At 42.3% G+C, this 16606-nt stretch overlaps 1 protein-coding gene across 1 annotated transcript; it reads left to right on the forward strand.

Moving 5' to 3' along the window:
* The first annotated feature begins 45 nt into the window (after positions 1 to 45).
* On the forward strand, positions 46 to 13046 carry TYW3 (tRNA-yW synthesizing protein 3 homolog). The gene is made up of 6 exons (XM_030207722.1): positions 46 to 511; positions 2933 to 3013; positions 7019 to 7117; positions 8358 to 8429; positions 11525 to 11658; positions 12501 to 13046. Exons 1-6 carry the CDS (start codon positions 338 to 340, stop codon positions 12709 to 12711), a joined length of 771 nt encoding a protein of 256 aa, XP_030063582.1. The 5' UTR covers positions 46 to 337; the 3' UTR covers positions 12712 to 13046.
* The last annotated feature ends 3560 nt before the right edge of the window (positions 13047 to 16606 follow it).

Here is a 16606-nt window from a genome sequence, read left to right on the forward strand (position 1 = left end):
TCATTCGCCCTCACTACAGCAGCAGGTTTGTCCTAGTCAGCATCCCGTAGAGAAAAAAACATTGGTTGCAGGCATTGGTAGCAACGTTCAGCATGCAGCATGTTTCCTTCAACCTCCTTGATTTCATCATAGCGCCAATCTTTGGGTTCTCAATCTAACCTCGGTATTACGTAGCGGAGGTTGTGTACAAGCTACGTGCGAGTCGACCTAGCGTGCTGTCCAATGTGGCTGCCTTTGGAGCTTTAAGTTAGATGTCTTTACGTCTTCATACATTCTGGCCAGGCCGCAGGCGGCTGTGGTGGTGCGGGAGCTCAGTGCTTACTCCGGCCTCTGCGTCATGGCGCTTTTTGATGCTTTCGAGAAGCGGAAAGAACAGTGTCTTAGCAGAGCGGACCTCAGCAGGAAGGGAAGTGTGGACGCGGACATCGAGAGTCTGGTGCGGTTCATCAACGAGTGCGATGCCTTCTTCACCACCAGCTCCTGCTCGGGACGCGTGACGCTCATCGATGGGGTGAGTCCCGTCCCGTTCACTGCCAGCAGCATCGCCCTGGGATCCAGTGTCCAATTTCTGAGCTTATAAAATAGTATGGGGTAGCCGTGTTAGTCCACTTTTAAATGTAATAAACAGAAATAAAACAAGACAAAAGAAAAGATGATACTTTTTTTTTTTTTTACTAACTTAATACATTTTTTTTGGGGGGGGGGGGTGAGGTTTTCAAGCCTTCTTCGGATCAGAAATGAGCAAAAAAATGTCACACATAATCGGATCCCGTTGTATCCGTCTTTTACCTTTTTGCCTTGAAATTTCCTTTTTAGTATTCAATTCAGTCAGTGCTGTGCTCTGGTCTGGCAAAATGCTGGCCTACAGAAGTGTTGCTCTGGTTAGCACTATAGTTGCTGATGTGGTGTCTGCAGATTCAGTCCTATGGCCGCCTACACGGTTAGCACATGGTAATGGAATTCAACCATGTGTGGGATAGGAATTAGCGCACCTTGTAAACAGGGCCCTAAACCCTGATTAAATGGGCATTAGCTAATGCAGGAAGCATTTCACTGCCTGCTGTTTGTATCTACATCAGTGTGTTACTAGCCATTGATGGACAGTACCAATAACATGCAGGCAGATTCTTAAAAAGCAACATATTCTAATGCAGAATGTACTATCTAGTGTTACTATCTAAGCTGATTAATAGGGGCTCCTTAAGTGGCCAGTGTAATAGTATACTAAGTTTAGCACGCCTTTTTATTCTTGTTTTAGTGTACCATTTTGATGTGCTAAAATAACTTCTGATACAGGAAGCAGGAATGCCAGCTCTGTGGACTCTTGAACCGATCAGTGTTGAGCAAACTCTGTTGCTGTTTTCAGAGATTGGAGTTGCTAAAGTCAACATGTTTTCTCTCAGTCATGTGAGAAACTGGCTCCTTTCACCAGGAAGGGTTTTAAAATTGGATGTGGAGGAGTGGCCTAGTGGTTAGGGTGGTGGACTTTGGTCCTGGGGAACTGAGGAACTGAGTTCGATTCCCGGCACAGGCAGCTCCTTGTGACTCTGGGCAAGTCACTTAACCCTCCATTGCCTGCCGCATTGAGCCTGCCATGAGTGGGAAAGCGCGGGGTAGAAATGTAACAAAATAAATAAAATTCACCAAAATGTGTGCTAAACAGATTCGTAAATTTGAATACATTTTGACATAGTCCATCCAGTCTGCCCAACAAGATAAACTCATATGTGGCACTTTTTGTGTATACCTGATCTTGATTTGTATCTGCCATTTTCACGCTACAGACCGTAGAAGTCTGCCCCGCCCCCACCACCGGCTCTGCCACTCAATTTCTGCTAAGCTTCTGAGGATCCATTCCATCTGAACAGGATTCCTTTATGTTTTGACCATGATGTTATACATCAGGAAAAAAGTGTGTTGTATTTAGCACTCTTTTTTTTTTGTTGTTTTTGGCACTTTTTGCCAAGCAATAGCATTGCGGACGTTCTATCCGTCTGTCCATCTGTACGCATAGGCTCATGTGCAGTTTAATGTGTGTATTTCTGATGCCACATCATGTTACTCCTACTCCTAGGATTCAGTTTACCATCTCCAAGTTTACCTCATTGATTTTGTTTTGTTTATAATTGATCATTTTATTGTTATGCCATTAACGAAATTGTAATTTTTTACTTCAAGCTGTACCTGCTGTATTCCACCTTGATGAATTCTTTTCATAAAGGCAGTTAATAAATCAACAAAAGACACGTGCACACAGACTCTTTCTTCATACAGTCCTTGTCACCTTACTGAGACATACTTTACCTCATCTTTTCACACCCAGTCTCTGACATGCAGGAATTTTCAAACAGAGGATGGGAAAATATGACACTTTGCCATACTATAAGTGTACACGTTTCAACTTGTTTACTACCATGATAAATATCAGCTTAACCCCTGATGTAATAAATGGATGGTATGCAAATGGATCTAGAATTTAAAAAAGTGCACTAAGATAAAAAAAAAATTGTTCTAAAATGGGAGTAAATTGAAAATTGCCCTTTAAAATGTATTCCTTTTTTATGACACGTTTTAAATTCCCAATCTTGGCATGCTATTTGTTTACTGCATCAGACATGAAGGGGCCTCTATACTGAGGTGTGGTAAGCAGTTACCATGTGATTCGCCCGCTACAGCACATCCCACATTAAAATGTGCACAATAGTTGCTTTCCCAGGTGGGGAGCAGGAAACAGTGGAGAATAGGTGCGTTATAGACAGGAGAGCTCTTGCACTTAGCAGATGGTAATTTACTGTGCACTGTCACCACTGCTGTCTTGGATCCAAAGCAGAGAAGAACCCAGCAGCTCAGGTGGGGGCATAGGGATCGTTGAAAACGTTGGTTTTCTAATTAAGCAGACAGTTAACATTTATTTATATATATATTTTTTAAGCGCTTCGATGAGTTTGAAGTAAAGAAGCAGAATTGTCCTTGGTTACTTGTTGCACATCAGAAGTGCCAAAAGGATGATGTGGTAAGCAGATTTGTTTTCTTTTCTGTAAGTACTTGATAATAGCATACATACCCTGCAAACATTTGAAGTTTGACTTTAATTATTTTCATAGTGCATCATGTGGTGAGCAGAAGGAATGGTTTGGGCAGATAATGCAGTAACCAGAAGATTTCATGGGTTCAAAAAATCTGTATCCCAGATCTTTAGAGTACAGGGTGCTACATGGCTTCTCGCTCTTTTCCTGATTCTTTGCTTCTGAGGTTAACTTTTTATTGGCAAGTGTTGTACAGCTGGGCATTCCATATCATCATGCCGATCAATCCATAGACTGGTGGGTTGTGTCCATCTACCAGCAGGTGGAGATAGAGAGCAATCCTTTTGCCTCCCTATATGTGGTCATGTGCTGCCGGAAACTCCTCAGTATGTTCTCTATCTCAGCAGGTGGTGGTCACACACAGCAGCAGCTCTGGCTAGGTCTCCAAGCCTAATTCTTAGGTTTTGTTGAGTACCTGGGATTGAGGGCTCTTCTTGAGCAAGTGCAAACCTGGTGGTGCCAGATCCCTCCTTTTCTCCCCCCTCCCGCTGGCTCCGTTAAAAAAAAATAAAAATTTGAACGTCCTTTAAGGGCATTTATTTCAACATTTTTATCAGCGTTTATTGCAGTTGCTCGCTGGGACACCAGGTCGTTACAGCTCGGAGCGAGAAGCAGGTAATTTTACCTTTTATAGCGGGCAGGGGGTTCCCCGTTCGGTCTCCACGTGGCTTATGGCGTCGGAGGGCGAGGGCGCGAAGATTCGCTCCCCGGACCGCATGTGTGCGTCTAGTGGGGATGCGGGGGTTTCAAAGCCTGACTTGCCTTTGTTTGGGCATCAGTTTGGAGTCCGGTCAGTGTCCCGGTTCTTCCTCCGGTGCGGCGGTTTTTTCCTGCCATAAGCGCCCATCCCTCGCGGCTCACCCCCCCCCCCCCCCCCCCCCCCCCCCATTTTGGCCGGCCACTCTGCTCGAACGGCTTCTTCAATGCTACCTTCGGCGCCTAACCGCTTGAGAAATATAGAATGCCCCAATCTATCCACCCTATCAGATTAACTGTTCACTTGTCCTCTAGATTGTACACTTGTCTTTAGATTGTTCTCTTGTCTTTTAGATTGTAAGCTCTTTGAGCAGGGACTGTCCTTCTATGTTTAAATTGTACAGCGCTGCGTAACCCTAGTAGCGCTTTAGAAATGTTAGTAGTTAGTTAGTTAGTTCTTGGGCCGCCTCGAGGTGGGAGATGTTAATGCTATGGTCGCCCTTGATTCGGGCGACAGCAAGAAAGCAGCGAAAGTTAAACGCCGTTCTTTCCGCGCGGCTCCTTCTCGGATTTTCGCGCCGGACGCCATTTTGGATAAACAGCTTGTCCCCCCCCCCCCCCCCCGCCCGCTCTTGCGAGCGCCGGTTGAGGGTGCGTCTAGGGCCGTGGCCCAGGCGGCAGAAGTGCACAGTCTAGGGGGCTTTTCTTATGCTAAACGCTGCCCCGGCTCCCCCCTCTGATCAAGGGGTTGAGGCCTCCGGAAGCAAACACCCTCGGGTGGACTTCCAGGCCCTAGAGGACTCTGTCTCCTCTGATGTAGGTGAGGGCAGCGTATCTGAGTTCTCCCAACGGTCCTTTGGGGATTCCTTGGAGGAGACGTATTCCCGCTCGGATGGAGCGGATGACCCCTCTGCAGCATGGATATTTCGCTCAGAGGATTTGCCCAACCTGTTAGTGCAGGCCATGAGCATTTTGAAGATTTCCTCTCCGGAGGACGTCTCTCCCTCATCCTCGGTTGGCTCTGCCATTATGCTGGGGACGAAGCGCCCGCCTAGAACATTCCACATGCATGAAGCCATGCACACCTTGATTTCGGCTCATTGGGATTTCCCAGAAGCGAGCCTTAAAGTGGCTAGGGCTTTGTCCCGCCTCTATCCTCTGCCTGAAGGTGAACGGGAGGCCTTTCTTGGGCCTACCGTGGATTCTTTAATCACTGCGGTGACTAAGAAAACGGCGTTGCCGGTGGAAGGTGGCACGGCCCTAAAGGACGCCCAAGACAGGAGATTGGAGGCGGCTTTAAAGTGGTCCTTTGAGGCGACTGCTTTAAGTTTGCAGGCCTCAATTTGCGGCTCCTATGTGGCCAGGGCGTGCCTGATGCTGGTGCAGCGGGCTTCCCCCTCGGATCCTTCCTTGAGGGCTGATTGGCCAGCCCTGGAATCGGGCTTGGCCTACTTGGCAGACTTGCTGTATGATATCTTGAGAGCCTCAGCTAAAGGTATGGCTCAGACAGTCTCTGTACGGCGGTGGCTTTGGCTAAAGCAGTGGTCTGTTGGCCACGCCTCTAAGTCTCACCTGGCTTAGTTGCCTTTTAAAGGCAAGCTGCTCTTTGGGGTCGAGCTGGACAAGGTTGTGACCGATCTCGGCACGTCTAAGGGCAAGAGGTTACCGGAGGTCAGGGCTCGGGCCAGGGGTGCCCGCCCCGGTTCCTCCAAAGGACGGTTTCAGGAAGCCCGTCTGTATCGCCCGGGCAAGTCGGGCTCCTCTGCCCCCTTTCCTTCATAAGGAACTTCTTCCCCAAGCAGCATTCCTTTTGCAGAGACCGCCGTCCCGGAGGTGCCTCCTCCGGTCCTCCCCCAGGGTCTCGTACCCAATGACGGGGCGCTGGTCCATGGCCCAGAGCAGATTGGAGGACGCCTATCCTCGTTTCTGGGCGAGTGGACCAGGGTAACTTCAGTCGCTTGGGTGCTGGAAGTCATTAGAGACGGCTACAAGCTAGAGTTCTGCCGACCCTTCAGAGACGGGTTTGTGCACTCTCCCTGCAAGTGTCCAGTCAAAGCTGTGGCAGTGCAGCAGACTTTGGACAATCTGATCCGCCTGGGTGCGGTGGTTCCGGTGCCAGAAGATCAGCTTGGCAAGGGACGTTACTCCATTTACTTTGAGGTACCAAAGAAAGGAGGTTCTGTCCGGCCTATCCTCGACCTCAAAGGGGTCAATCGGGCCTTGTAAGTTCGGCACTTCCGGATGGAGACTCTCCGCTCTGTTATAGCGGCAGTGCAGGCAGGGGAGTTCCTGGCATCCTTAGACATCAAGGAAGCTTACTTGCTTATTCCCATCTGGCCTCCTCATCAACGCTTTCTGCGTTTTGCAGTTCTGAGCCGACACTTCCAGTTCAGAGCCCTCCCGTTCGGGTTGGCTCGGGCGGAGGCCAGGTTTGGAGCTTCAGTGTTGCGGTCAGGGATTTCTATGTCCCGCCCTGGGTGAGTACTGCTTCGGTACATCCCACCAGTCTATGGATTGATCGGCATAATGATATGGAAGGTAAAATTATGTATCATACCTGATAATTTTCTTTCCATTAATCATAGCTGATCAATCCATAGTCCCTCCCAGATATCTGTACTGTTTATATTCTGGTTGCATTTCAGGTTCAAGTTTAGTCTTCAGTTCCTGTTCAGGAGGACTTCGTGTTCAAGTTTTTTCAATTGGATTCTTCAGGAGTTGAGACGATTTTGTGTTACAGTGAGCTGCTGCATTCCTCTCCCCTCCATTTTACGGGGCTGGATTGAGACCTAAAGTCTGCCAGCGCTCCCTCCCGCTTCGTGCGGCTGTAGGGCAGCTTTGTACCCCTCCCGGTTCGGCGGTGTTAGGGTCAGTCAGCTCCTCCCGCGGTTGCGGTTGCAGGATATGGTGTCCCTCCCCTGCTCCGCGGGGATGAGCTGGGTTGATTCCCCTCCCCCGTTTCGGCGGTGGTGAGCTGGGCAGAGTGTCCCTTTGTGGATGTAATTCTCTAAGTGCTGAGTCCTGCGGATGGATCTTTGATATCGACATACTGAGGAGTTTCCAGTAGCACATGACCACATATAGGGAGGCAAAAGGATTGCTCTCTATCTCCACCTGCTGGTAGATGGACACAACCCACCAGTCTATGGATTGATCAGCTATGATTAATGGAAAGAAAATTATCAGGTATGATACATAATTTTACCTTCATGAACTCACACTCAATTTTGCTTCAGATTACAGCACTTCAGAAATCCAGTGGAGACGCTGTGTTAAAATTTGAACCATTTGTCCTGCACGTGCAATGTCGGCAGCTACAAGATGCACAGCTTTTGGTAAGAGAAATTATTCTGATACGTCCCTGGAGATGGAAGTAATACTCGTGGGCAGTTGTTTAAGTAGCGCAGCTGGCATGCAGAGGTTTGATTCCTGAATCCGGGTTGTGTTCACAAGGCTGATAGAAACTGGAGATATTGCGGTGGCAACATTTACAGTCTTTGACTACCACATAAGAGCGACATGTATGGATGGGGAATCAGGACACATACAGGATTCTGAAGGAAACTTCCTAAATAGGGTGACCTATTGGCTATTCTGGTGCAGATTCCACTTTTGTGGAGGCCACAGCACAATATCTTGATTCATGGTCCATTTAGAATGGTCTTCATACTTGTACCTTACTGTCACGAACTGAAGCAGTTACAGCTGATGGTCAGTTCTTGTGTTATTTTATAATGAAGGTATTTAAAATAAAAAACCATTGAAGTGCATAAAACAAAGGTTTCCACATGGAAATTACTGTTTTAATTTGGTTAGATTATATGCAAGTAAGTAAGTGTATGCATGCAGCCTGTATGTGCATAAGTTTACCTGAACCAAGCAGAGGTGTTCTCAGGGGTGAGGTTGCACATACTTTGTACACAGAAATTAAGTTCATAAAACAATCTAGGAAATCTGTGTATCCTAAATAGCAGATTTAAAGAAGTGCACCTACCTTCAGTGGATTAGTTTTCAAAAGGAAAGTATGTGGGTACCTTCACTTTGAAAATTGTGATGACTTACACGAGTACTCGCTACACAAGGTTGGCAGCATGTTATAACATTACTTGATATGACTGATACCACAGCATAGGAGAAAATATTTAGGGGTCCTTTTACTAAGGTGCGCTGAAAAATTGCTTGCGGTAGTGTAGGCGCAGCTTTTGAGCGCACGCCAATCCATTTTTGCCGAAAATGGACGTGCAACAAAATCGCCTCGCGTCCATTTTGGGTCTGAGACCTTACCGCCAGCCATTGACCTGGTGGTAAAGACTCGCGCGGTAACCGGGCGGTAATGACCTACACATGTCAAGTGCCACTTGGCACAAGTTCAAAAATAAAAATTATTTTTCAGATGCGCGTATCTGGTAATGCCAAAAATGAAATTACCACAAGTGCCACGCAGTAGCCGTGTGGTAATTCCATTTGGTTGCACGCAGACGCTTACATAGCTTAGTAAAAGGGCCTCTTAATCTACAAACAGCAACATTAGTTCATACTTTGTGAATGACTTGTAATTTCTGTTCTGCTTTGCAGCATTCGGTGGCTTTAAATTCCGGCTTCCGGAACTCCGGTATCACTATTGGCAAAAAAGGCAGAACTATGATGGTAACCTACCATTATGTACTTCAAAAATTTTTTTTTTTTGTTACATTTGTACCCCGCGCTTTCCCACTCATGGCAGGCTCAATGCGGCTTACATGGGGCAATGGAGGGTTAAGTGACTTGCCCAGAGTCACAAGGAGCTGCCTGTGCCGGGAATCGAACTCAGTTCCTCAGTTCCCCAGGACCAAAGTCCACCACCCTAACCACTAGGCCACTCCTCCACTCCATTTAAAAAAAAAAAAAACAAAGTTATCTTTCAGTGTATGTTATGTCATCCGACACTGCTGTAAAAATATAATTCCATTGACCAGAAAAAAATGGCAGGACTTCTGGTAGAAAGCTGAATATGGACAAGACCTGCTTTATCTGCTCATACCAAAAAGAACCATATGCAAAACACCAGAAAGGAAAAAAGGACTAGGGATGGACAAATGATCCTTCACAGATAAATCAGAATGCCAAGGGTATGGTCCATTTAAAATGTTTATTGCGAAGCCACCACATATACACTCAGATGACATAACATGGAACCGTGTTTCAACGGAATGACTGCCTGCCTTAGGGGTTGTAAGATATATATGCATACAAGAATTGGACAAACGTAAATCAAAATATGCAAAAAATAAAAAAATACCAAAAAGATATATAAGGTAAAAAAGAAAATACATTAAGTATATGAAAAATTAATTTTAAAAACACTTATGAAAACTACGAAAGCCATAATCATGACTATAAACAGAAACACAAAAGCTATTATATGTACCACCAGAACAAGGTCAGACTACACTATATAAATATGATAGTGGACCTATGTAATGGGCCCTAAAAGAGAAATTATGTGAAATAACATGTACAAAATAATAATGCAATTGGAAATACATGCTAACCAAAATAAAAATAATTATAATATGTATATTATATATATTTGTATTCACTTGTTTAATGTTTTTTTAAATATATGTATTCTTTTAATTTTTTTTATCTAATGCATATCATGTTTGACGCTGTGTATTTTGTACACAACCTACGTCATTTGGCTTAATATTCTGATGACATTTACATCCCTGTTATGGTACATATTCTAATTATGTAATTATAATTTTTAGTTTGGTTAGCATGCAGTTCCAATTGCATTATTATTTTGAACATATATTCCACATAGGTCCTCCATCATCATATTTATATGGTGTAAACTGACCTCTTTCTGTTGGTACATATAACTTTTGTGTTCCTGTTTATAGTCATGATTGTGGCTTTAATACTAATGTTTTTATAAGATTTTTTTTTTATTAATATGCGTTTTTATAAGTTTTATTGCATTTTTAGCTTATGTATGCTTTTTGTACTTTTTGCATGTATTGATTTTTATTTTTTCTTGTCCAATTCTTGTAAACATAGATCTTACGACCCCCTGAGGCAGGCGATCATTCCACTGAAACATGGTTCCATGTCGGGTCATCTGAGAGTATATGTGATGGCTTTGCAATAAATATTTTTAACCAGTGTGTTTCCCAAGTCCAGTCCTGGAGTACCCCTTGCCAGTCAGGTTTTCAGAATATCCACAATGAACATGCATGAACTTGACTTGCATACATTGCCTCCATTGTATTCAGATCTCTTTCATGCATTACTCACTGTGGATATCCTGAAAACCTGACTAGGACCAGACTTGGAAAACACTGTTAAATCAGGATGCCAAGGATATGGTCCGTTTATCTGTGAAGGATCATTGTCCATCCCTACTCCTTTTTGCTTTCTTGTTAACTGCTCAGTCACAAGCTGTTACTGTATATACATGTATGCCTGATTTGTGGCACTCAGTCAAGAGAAAATGCCTTTTATTTTTGGACTGTCAAATTTTACCCCCAAATTCTTTAAGTCTGTGCACATCAGGTTTGGTGTTTAGGAGGGAGGTGGCAGTTCAAATTCAGCCATGTTGAACTGTTCAGTTGGGGGCTTGTACAATTAGATATCACAATATCCTCAGAAAAATTATACGTAATTATCTCTATAGGATTATACCAGAGGAGTGTGATTTTTTTTTTTGTCTGATAGCATTTGGCCAATCTTGGGCTTAGTAAATGGGATTTTGTGTGGGCATATTATGAGGCATATTTTCAAAGCATTTAGACTTTCAAAGTTCCTTAGGAACTTATGGAACTTTGTAAGTCTAAGTGCTTTGAAAATGAGCCCCAATGTGGATATAAGAATGTTAGAAAATAGGTTTTCTCTGATAGAGTGGTGGATACCTGGAACAAACTCCAGCAAAGGCGATAAGAGCAAACTCTGGCTGATTTCTAGCATGCATAAGACAAAGAGACCTTAGTGACAGGATGAGAGCGAGAAAAGATCACAGAATAAGACCTCTGACAGCACAACTGAGAAAACCGCATGAATCAAGTGGTTTTTATAAATTAAATAAAATGTTAAACCCACCTGTTCAATATTATGTTTCAGATGAGAAATCTTTCAAAAATATAAACATATAAATGGTAGCACATATAATTAACACATATAAGCACATATAATTCCCAAGAACCTTTTGTAATCTGATTTAACCTTAAACATTATTTATGTAATTCTTTAGAATTAAGTAAAATTTAATTCAAAGAAGGATCAGAATATTCAGACAGTCCTCTCCTCTCAATCAAGTGCCCTGCCAACCTCATCTGTTAGGATGCTGAGTAATGGAATTATAGCTGACTGCTTTTAGTAAGGCATTAATAGCTTCATTTAACACAAGTGAAGTAATACAAGCCTGTTTATTCTCAGTTGGGCCCTCTGTACTATCAGCTGAATTACTAATATGCCTACTACGTTAATGTGTTAGTAGTAACAAGATCCCATTGCATAAAATGGAACCTGCAGTAAACACACATTAATGGTGTTTTCTCATGGTAACGCACATTAGTAACTAGCCTTATGGGCATTAACTCGAATTAATGCATGTTAATTGCATTGTAGGTGAAATCGTTAACACAGTTAATAAATGAAGGCCTAAATTTGAATGGAGTCTGCAGAACTGGCTGTCAGTGCATCCATGTCTTCTTTTTTTTTTTTTCTTTTTTTTTTTTCTCCCCCTCTCCCTCCCCCGTTAGGCAGTGCGGAGCACTCATGGTTTGGAAGTGCCATTGAGCCGGAAGGGGAAGCTGCTAGTGAATGAAGAGTACATACAATACCTCGTACAAATAGCAAACCAGAAAATGGACGAGAACAAGAAACGAACAGACAGGTACGTGAACTTCAACCATACAACATCTGCAAATATTCTAGCATTTCTTGAGTAGGTGCTGCCAAGGACCCCTTTTTCTCCTCAGTATAAAGTGGTCCCAGCAGGGGAAAGGGGCATATTTTACTGAGTTTCCATTATATAGAACTTCTGTCTCGCACAGGAGGTGAGTCTCGATTGAAAGGAAACTCTGCAATGAGGGGTCATAAGATGAAGATGAAAGGGGACAGACTAAGGAGTAACCTAAGGAAATACTTCTGAAAGAGTGGTAAAAACGTGCAACTGTCTCCCAGTGGATGTGGTAGAGACAGATTATATTTGAATTCAAGAAAGCTTGAAACAAGTACATAGGATCTCTGAGAGAGGAAGGGATAGTAGATGGCTTGGGTGGGCAGACTGGATAGAATATATGGTCTTTATCTGTCTTCATTTTTCTGTTTTTAATAATTCTTTGAATTATTACATTCAAAAAACAATGAATGACTGGAAATTATTGGATAGCAATACAAAACAAATATAACTTTAGCCCACAAACTGGGAGTTGAGGTAAGGAAATAAACCTAATAAAATTTTCAAGGAATCTAATAGAGAAGATATACAGCAAACAGAGAACAGCTGCTTAAGGTGATAAATAAGGTCAGTTATTGAAGGACAACTGATTTCTCCCTCACATTCAAACTCCTATGAGCTGCTTTGGCTCAAGAAACAGAAAAGTATTAACACCAAAAGTAACAAAACAAAGGCAGGGAAATTTTGCAACTTAATTTTTTTCTATATTTCTAGGATGATATTCTTTTAATGTACAGAACTGGGGGAAACCCTACCTGATATTTGTGTGTTTTCAGATTTTACAGCTGCTTACAGTCTGCCTTGAGATGTGAAGGTATTTTTGAGAAATCGGTACTGGAAAGCCAAACAAGACCTGTATATACCCGCAGGAGGAGAAGGAAAGCCATGAAAGAGGATGTCCTATGCACATCCCCAGATGAAAGGGCACCTGATCGTGAAGAGGAAGTGGAATTTGATCCTGTAGTCTTCACCGAACTTCATCTGTAAATGTGTGCAGTTATTTAAAATCAAACGCACAACACCCATGCTGTGTCTTTTTTGTCATAAGCTTGGGTTTTTAGATTTATCTTGCTCTCTGTGAGAGCAGCTCTCGTTCCCTTAGTGTTTGGCAACATTGGCCTTGGAGATTTTCCTTTGATTCACTGCACACTCGCCCGATGTGACCTAAGTGCAAAGGAGCTAACACTTCTGAAAGGGACTGACAGGATTGCTGAGCAGCTGGGAAAAAAGACTGGTAGAAACACCCAAGAAACCACACACAAGTGTCTCTTTTTATAGAGATATTTTTTTTCTTATTAAAAAATAAATGGCAGCATTGTGCTTGTTTTTGTTTTGGGTTTGTGCTTGGTAATTTTAATTGCTTTTCAGATACTCTGACTTTTTTTTTTCCTCTTCCTTTTCAGTGTACGTTAACCAGCACTTTCTGTTCATCCCACCAGGGTGTCTGCTGTATTCATTCAGTCTCTTCAGTGGTTTACTGAATTTCTTTGGTTAATGTTGTTTGTAAAACTTTGACCTCAAAACCTTCATTTCTGCTCTAGGGTTTACTTAGGCAGTAGTCTCTGCTCAGGCTCTAGTTTGGGGTGTGTGTATTTTATTTATCCAGCACCCAGTTCTGATTGGATAGCAAACCACTTTGAAATCCAACAACAAATTATAGCCGAGTTTGCTTTGTATACGAATCAAATAATCACTTCAATGAAGGAAAAGTCTTCAGTAAAGACAGCTCTACTTTTTACAATGTAGCTGCTGTATGATACATCATAAATGAAAAGCCTCCCTCTCCTATATACTTTTTAAAAATCCTTTTAAAAATATATATATGTTCTTTTTTTATGCTTTATGACTTCTTTAACATAAAACAGTCCACAGTAACAGATAAACCTATAACTTAACTTTTATAGAACTGATTTACTCAGCACAGCAAATGCTCATGGAACCACTTTACTCAGCACGGCACATGCTCTACAGAGTCTCTTTCACTGCTTATCGCTCCATCAGGTTCTGCCTGCACCAAATTAGCGCTTCCAACACTTGTCTATAAATGCAAAAAGTCAAAAATACATTTTGTGCAGCATTCAATAAAATGTCTTAGATTAGCTTTGTTATTTCTTCTCGGGCTTACCTCGTGCAGCATTCTATCCTGTTAATTTCAAAGCTTATAAGACACTAGCATTATAAATTAAAAATGGTGCTGCTGATATTTAAAAAGAATGCTAATCAGCAAATATCCAATCAGAGTGCAGCCAACCCTTAAATATATAAATTAAAATGTTTGTCCCAATGAAGACACTGGTCTCACTGCAAAATACGCCCAAAGGTAACCAAACTTCATTTTAAGGAATGCTTCCCAGTAGAATTCAAAACTTGAAGTTTAACACTGATTCTTTCAAGAGGATTAACTCTGATTATCTCAAGAGAGCAAGCTTTACTCAGCAAGCTCTCTTGATGGATAGACAGACATATTGGTTTGAAATATACACACATATACATTCATTTATACATAACAGCATGTAAAGTTCTCAGTGGCATATAACAAGAAATCTCGTTTCGTATTGCTGTATGCAGTAGAATCATTTTGTTTGGTAGTTGTGGTGACACTTCGTAAGACCCCAAAGTGATTCAGAAATTCATAGAAAATAACCACACCAGGACTATCCACTCTTCATTTCTCTAGTTACTTTAATAAGACAAACCCCATTTGTCCTCTATTGTTGCTTTCCACTATTAAAAATTCTCTGTGCTTTATTCCTTTTTTCTTGCTGCTGGGAGACTGTCCCATTAATTCACCATTTTTTTATTCTTTCTAAACTGCAAGAAGTTGAAAAGCATGATGAAATTTGGCTTGGGGGGTAAGCAAAGGATGAAAATGTTTGAAAAGGGCCAGAGCAGACTTACAGTTCCAAACAAATGAGCTCCCCCCCCCCAAAAAAAAAAATGTCTGAATAGCTCCTCTCTGTACATAAATGTAACTTACCTTGATGTGAGCTAAATCCAAATCATTTTTTTTGTTCTATGTATAAGTGTGTTTAGGAAAGTTCCGACTTTAGATCCCTAGTGGTACTTCCCTAGCCTCACGGCTTCTATTGTTTCCCCCCAAGACCCTTGTCTTGAAACATGCAGCCCAAGGTGTTCTCTTTTCCAGCCTGGCTCACTCTTCATGCTCTCAGCTGAATCCAGTCTATAGAGGAAGTTTTTCTTTGCATCACAGCAGTAGCAAAGGCAGCGAGGCTTGTGGAGTTCATAGTTCATGAGCCAATAAACACTCTGTAGTAGTACAGTATGCCAGCAAACTCCATTGGGGATTTTCCCACCTTTTTCAGCAAACTCTGAGGGGTATATGCCTAGGTGGCCTTTCTTTTGACAAACTTGTGGCATCCTGTTTTCTAATATCCTTTTTTTTTTTTTTTTTTAATTCCGATATCTTATTTATTGAATTTCAAGGAAAATGACTCAACAGGCATACAACATTATATTTAGCATACATTGAACAAAGCATAGAAAATGATGGCAGAAAAAGACTATGGTGGCAGTTCTATAAATTGGTGCCTCATTTTAGGCACCACAAAATGGCACTTGGTGGCAGTTCTGTAACAGCTTAAGGGTGCACCTAAGCCATTACAAAATATTAGCACAAAACCTCTGGCTTCCAAGAGTTAGGTGTGCCTGCCTACATATGACAGGTCAAGGGCTGGGATAAGTGGGCATACCAAAGTTCACCATGCTGTGCACCCATCTGATAATATTCTATAAACTGAGTCACTTGGCAACATGCTCCTGATATACCCATACTTCTGCCCTTATTGTTGGGTGCACTTTATAGGAATAGCGCTATAGGGGTATATACCCCTACAGTGCCTAGGACTTAGATATCCAACTGCCAATTACTGGTGCCAATTACATGTGTAAGCACTGCTGTTTTATAAACTGCTCCTGGTGATCTTGGGCAAGTCACTTAACCCTCCATTGCCTCAGGTCCAAACTTAGATTGTGAGCCCTCCTGGGACAGAGAAATATCCAGGATTCCTGAATGTAACTCACCTTGAGCTACTACTGAAAAAGGTGTGAGCAAAATCTAAATAACTAAAATAAATAGATGCACTATTGGCATCTAACTTTAGACACCAGTTTATAGAACTACCTTTCACGTGGCCTGTCAAGCCAGTCTCGACATTCCCTTCTCTCCCAGAGGTCTGTGCTTGCTTTCATGTCTTCTGATAGAGCCTTCAGGAGTATGTGTCCTCTGACACCAAAGAAAGTCTTTCCGCTTCTGGTACCAAGTGGACTTTGTCCTGGAAGAAATTTACTTGAGAATGATGACACCTCTACTCTGTCCATGTATCAGGCAACAAAAGACAGCCGGTCCACTTCTTTCCATTCATTAGTCAAAAAGGCACTTCTCCCTACATAAGTATTGCCATACTGGGAAAGATCAATGGTCCATCAAGCCCAGCATCCTGTTTCCAACAGTGGCCAATCCAGGTCACAAATACCTGGCAAGATCCCCAAAAAGTAGAAAACATTTTATACTGCTTATCCCAGAAATAGTGGATTTTCCCTATTCTGTACCTGTAGAAATGATCTCTTGAATACCTTCAGTTGATCATCTAACCAAGAGGTATGAATCTTGTTTTAAAAACTGCTAAATTTTAATGCCTCTGAAGTAAACAATGAAAATAATTATCTCAGTTTTGAGTCCTGTGCAGAGCCAGATCCATGTTCAAACTGCAGCTGCCATGCTTCAAAAAATTTGCATATACTTCAGTAATGCCTTTCTGTGTGTGTGTGTATGTGTATATATATATATATAATTCTTCACTATAATAGTCACATTTACTGATCAATTGTTTTCCATTTTTAAATCTTAAGAATGAGTGTAATT

This window comes from Microcaecilia unicolor, chromosome 6, assembly GCF_901765095.1.
Source record: "Microcaecilia unicolor chromosome 6, aMicUni1.1, whole genome shotgun sequence".
NCBI classification, from domain to species: domain Eukaryota; kingdom Metazoa; phylum Chordata; class Amphibia; order Gymnophiona; family Siphonopidae; genus Microcaecilia; species Microcaecilia unicolor.

Excerpts from the sequence above, each read along its gene's own strand:
- TYW3 (XM_030207722.1), top strand. The coding sequence starts at position 338 with ATGGCGCTTTTTGATGCTTTCGAGAAGCGGAAAGAACAGTGTCTTAGC. Across the intron at positions 7,118-8,357 it reads TACAAGATGCACAGCTTTTG|CATTCGGTGGCTTTAAATTC; the intron begins GTAAGAGAAATT and ends TCTGCTTTGCAG. Across the intron at positions 11,659-12,500 it reads AACAAGAAACGAACAGACAG|ATTTTACAGCTGCTTACAGT; the intron begins GTACGTGAACTT and ends GTGTGTTTTCAG.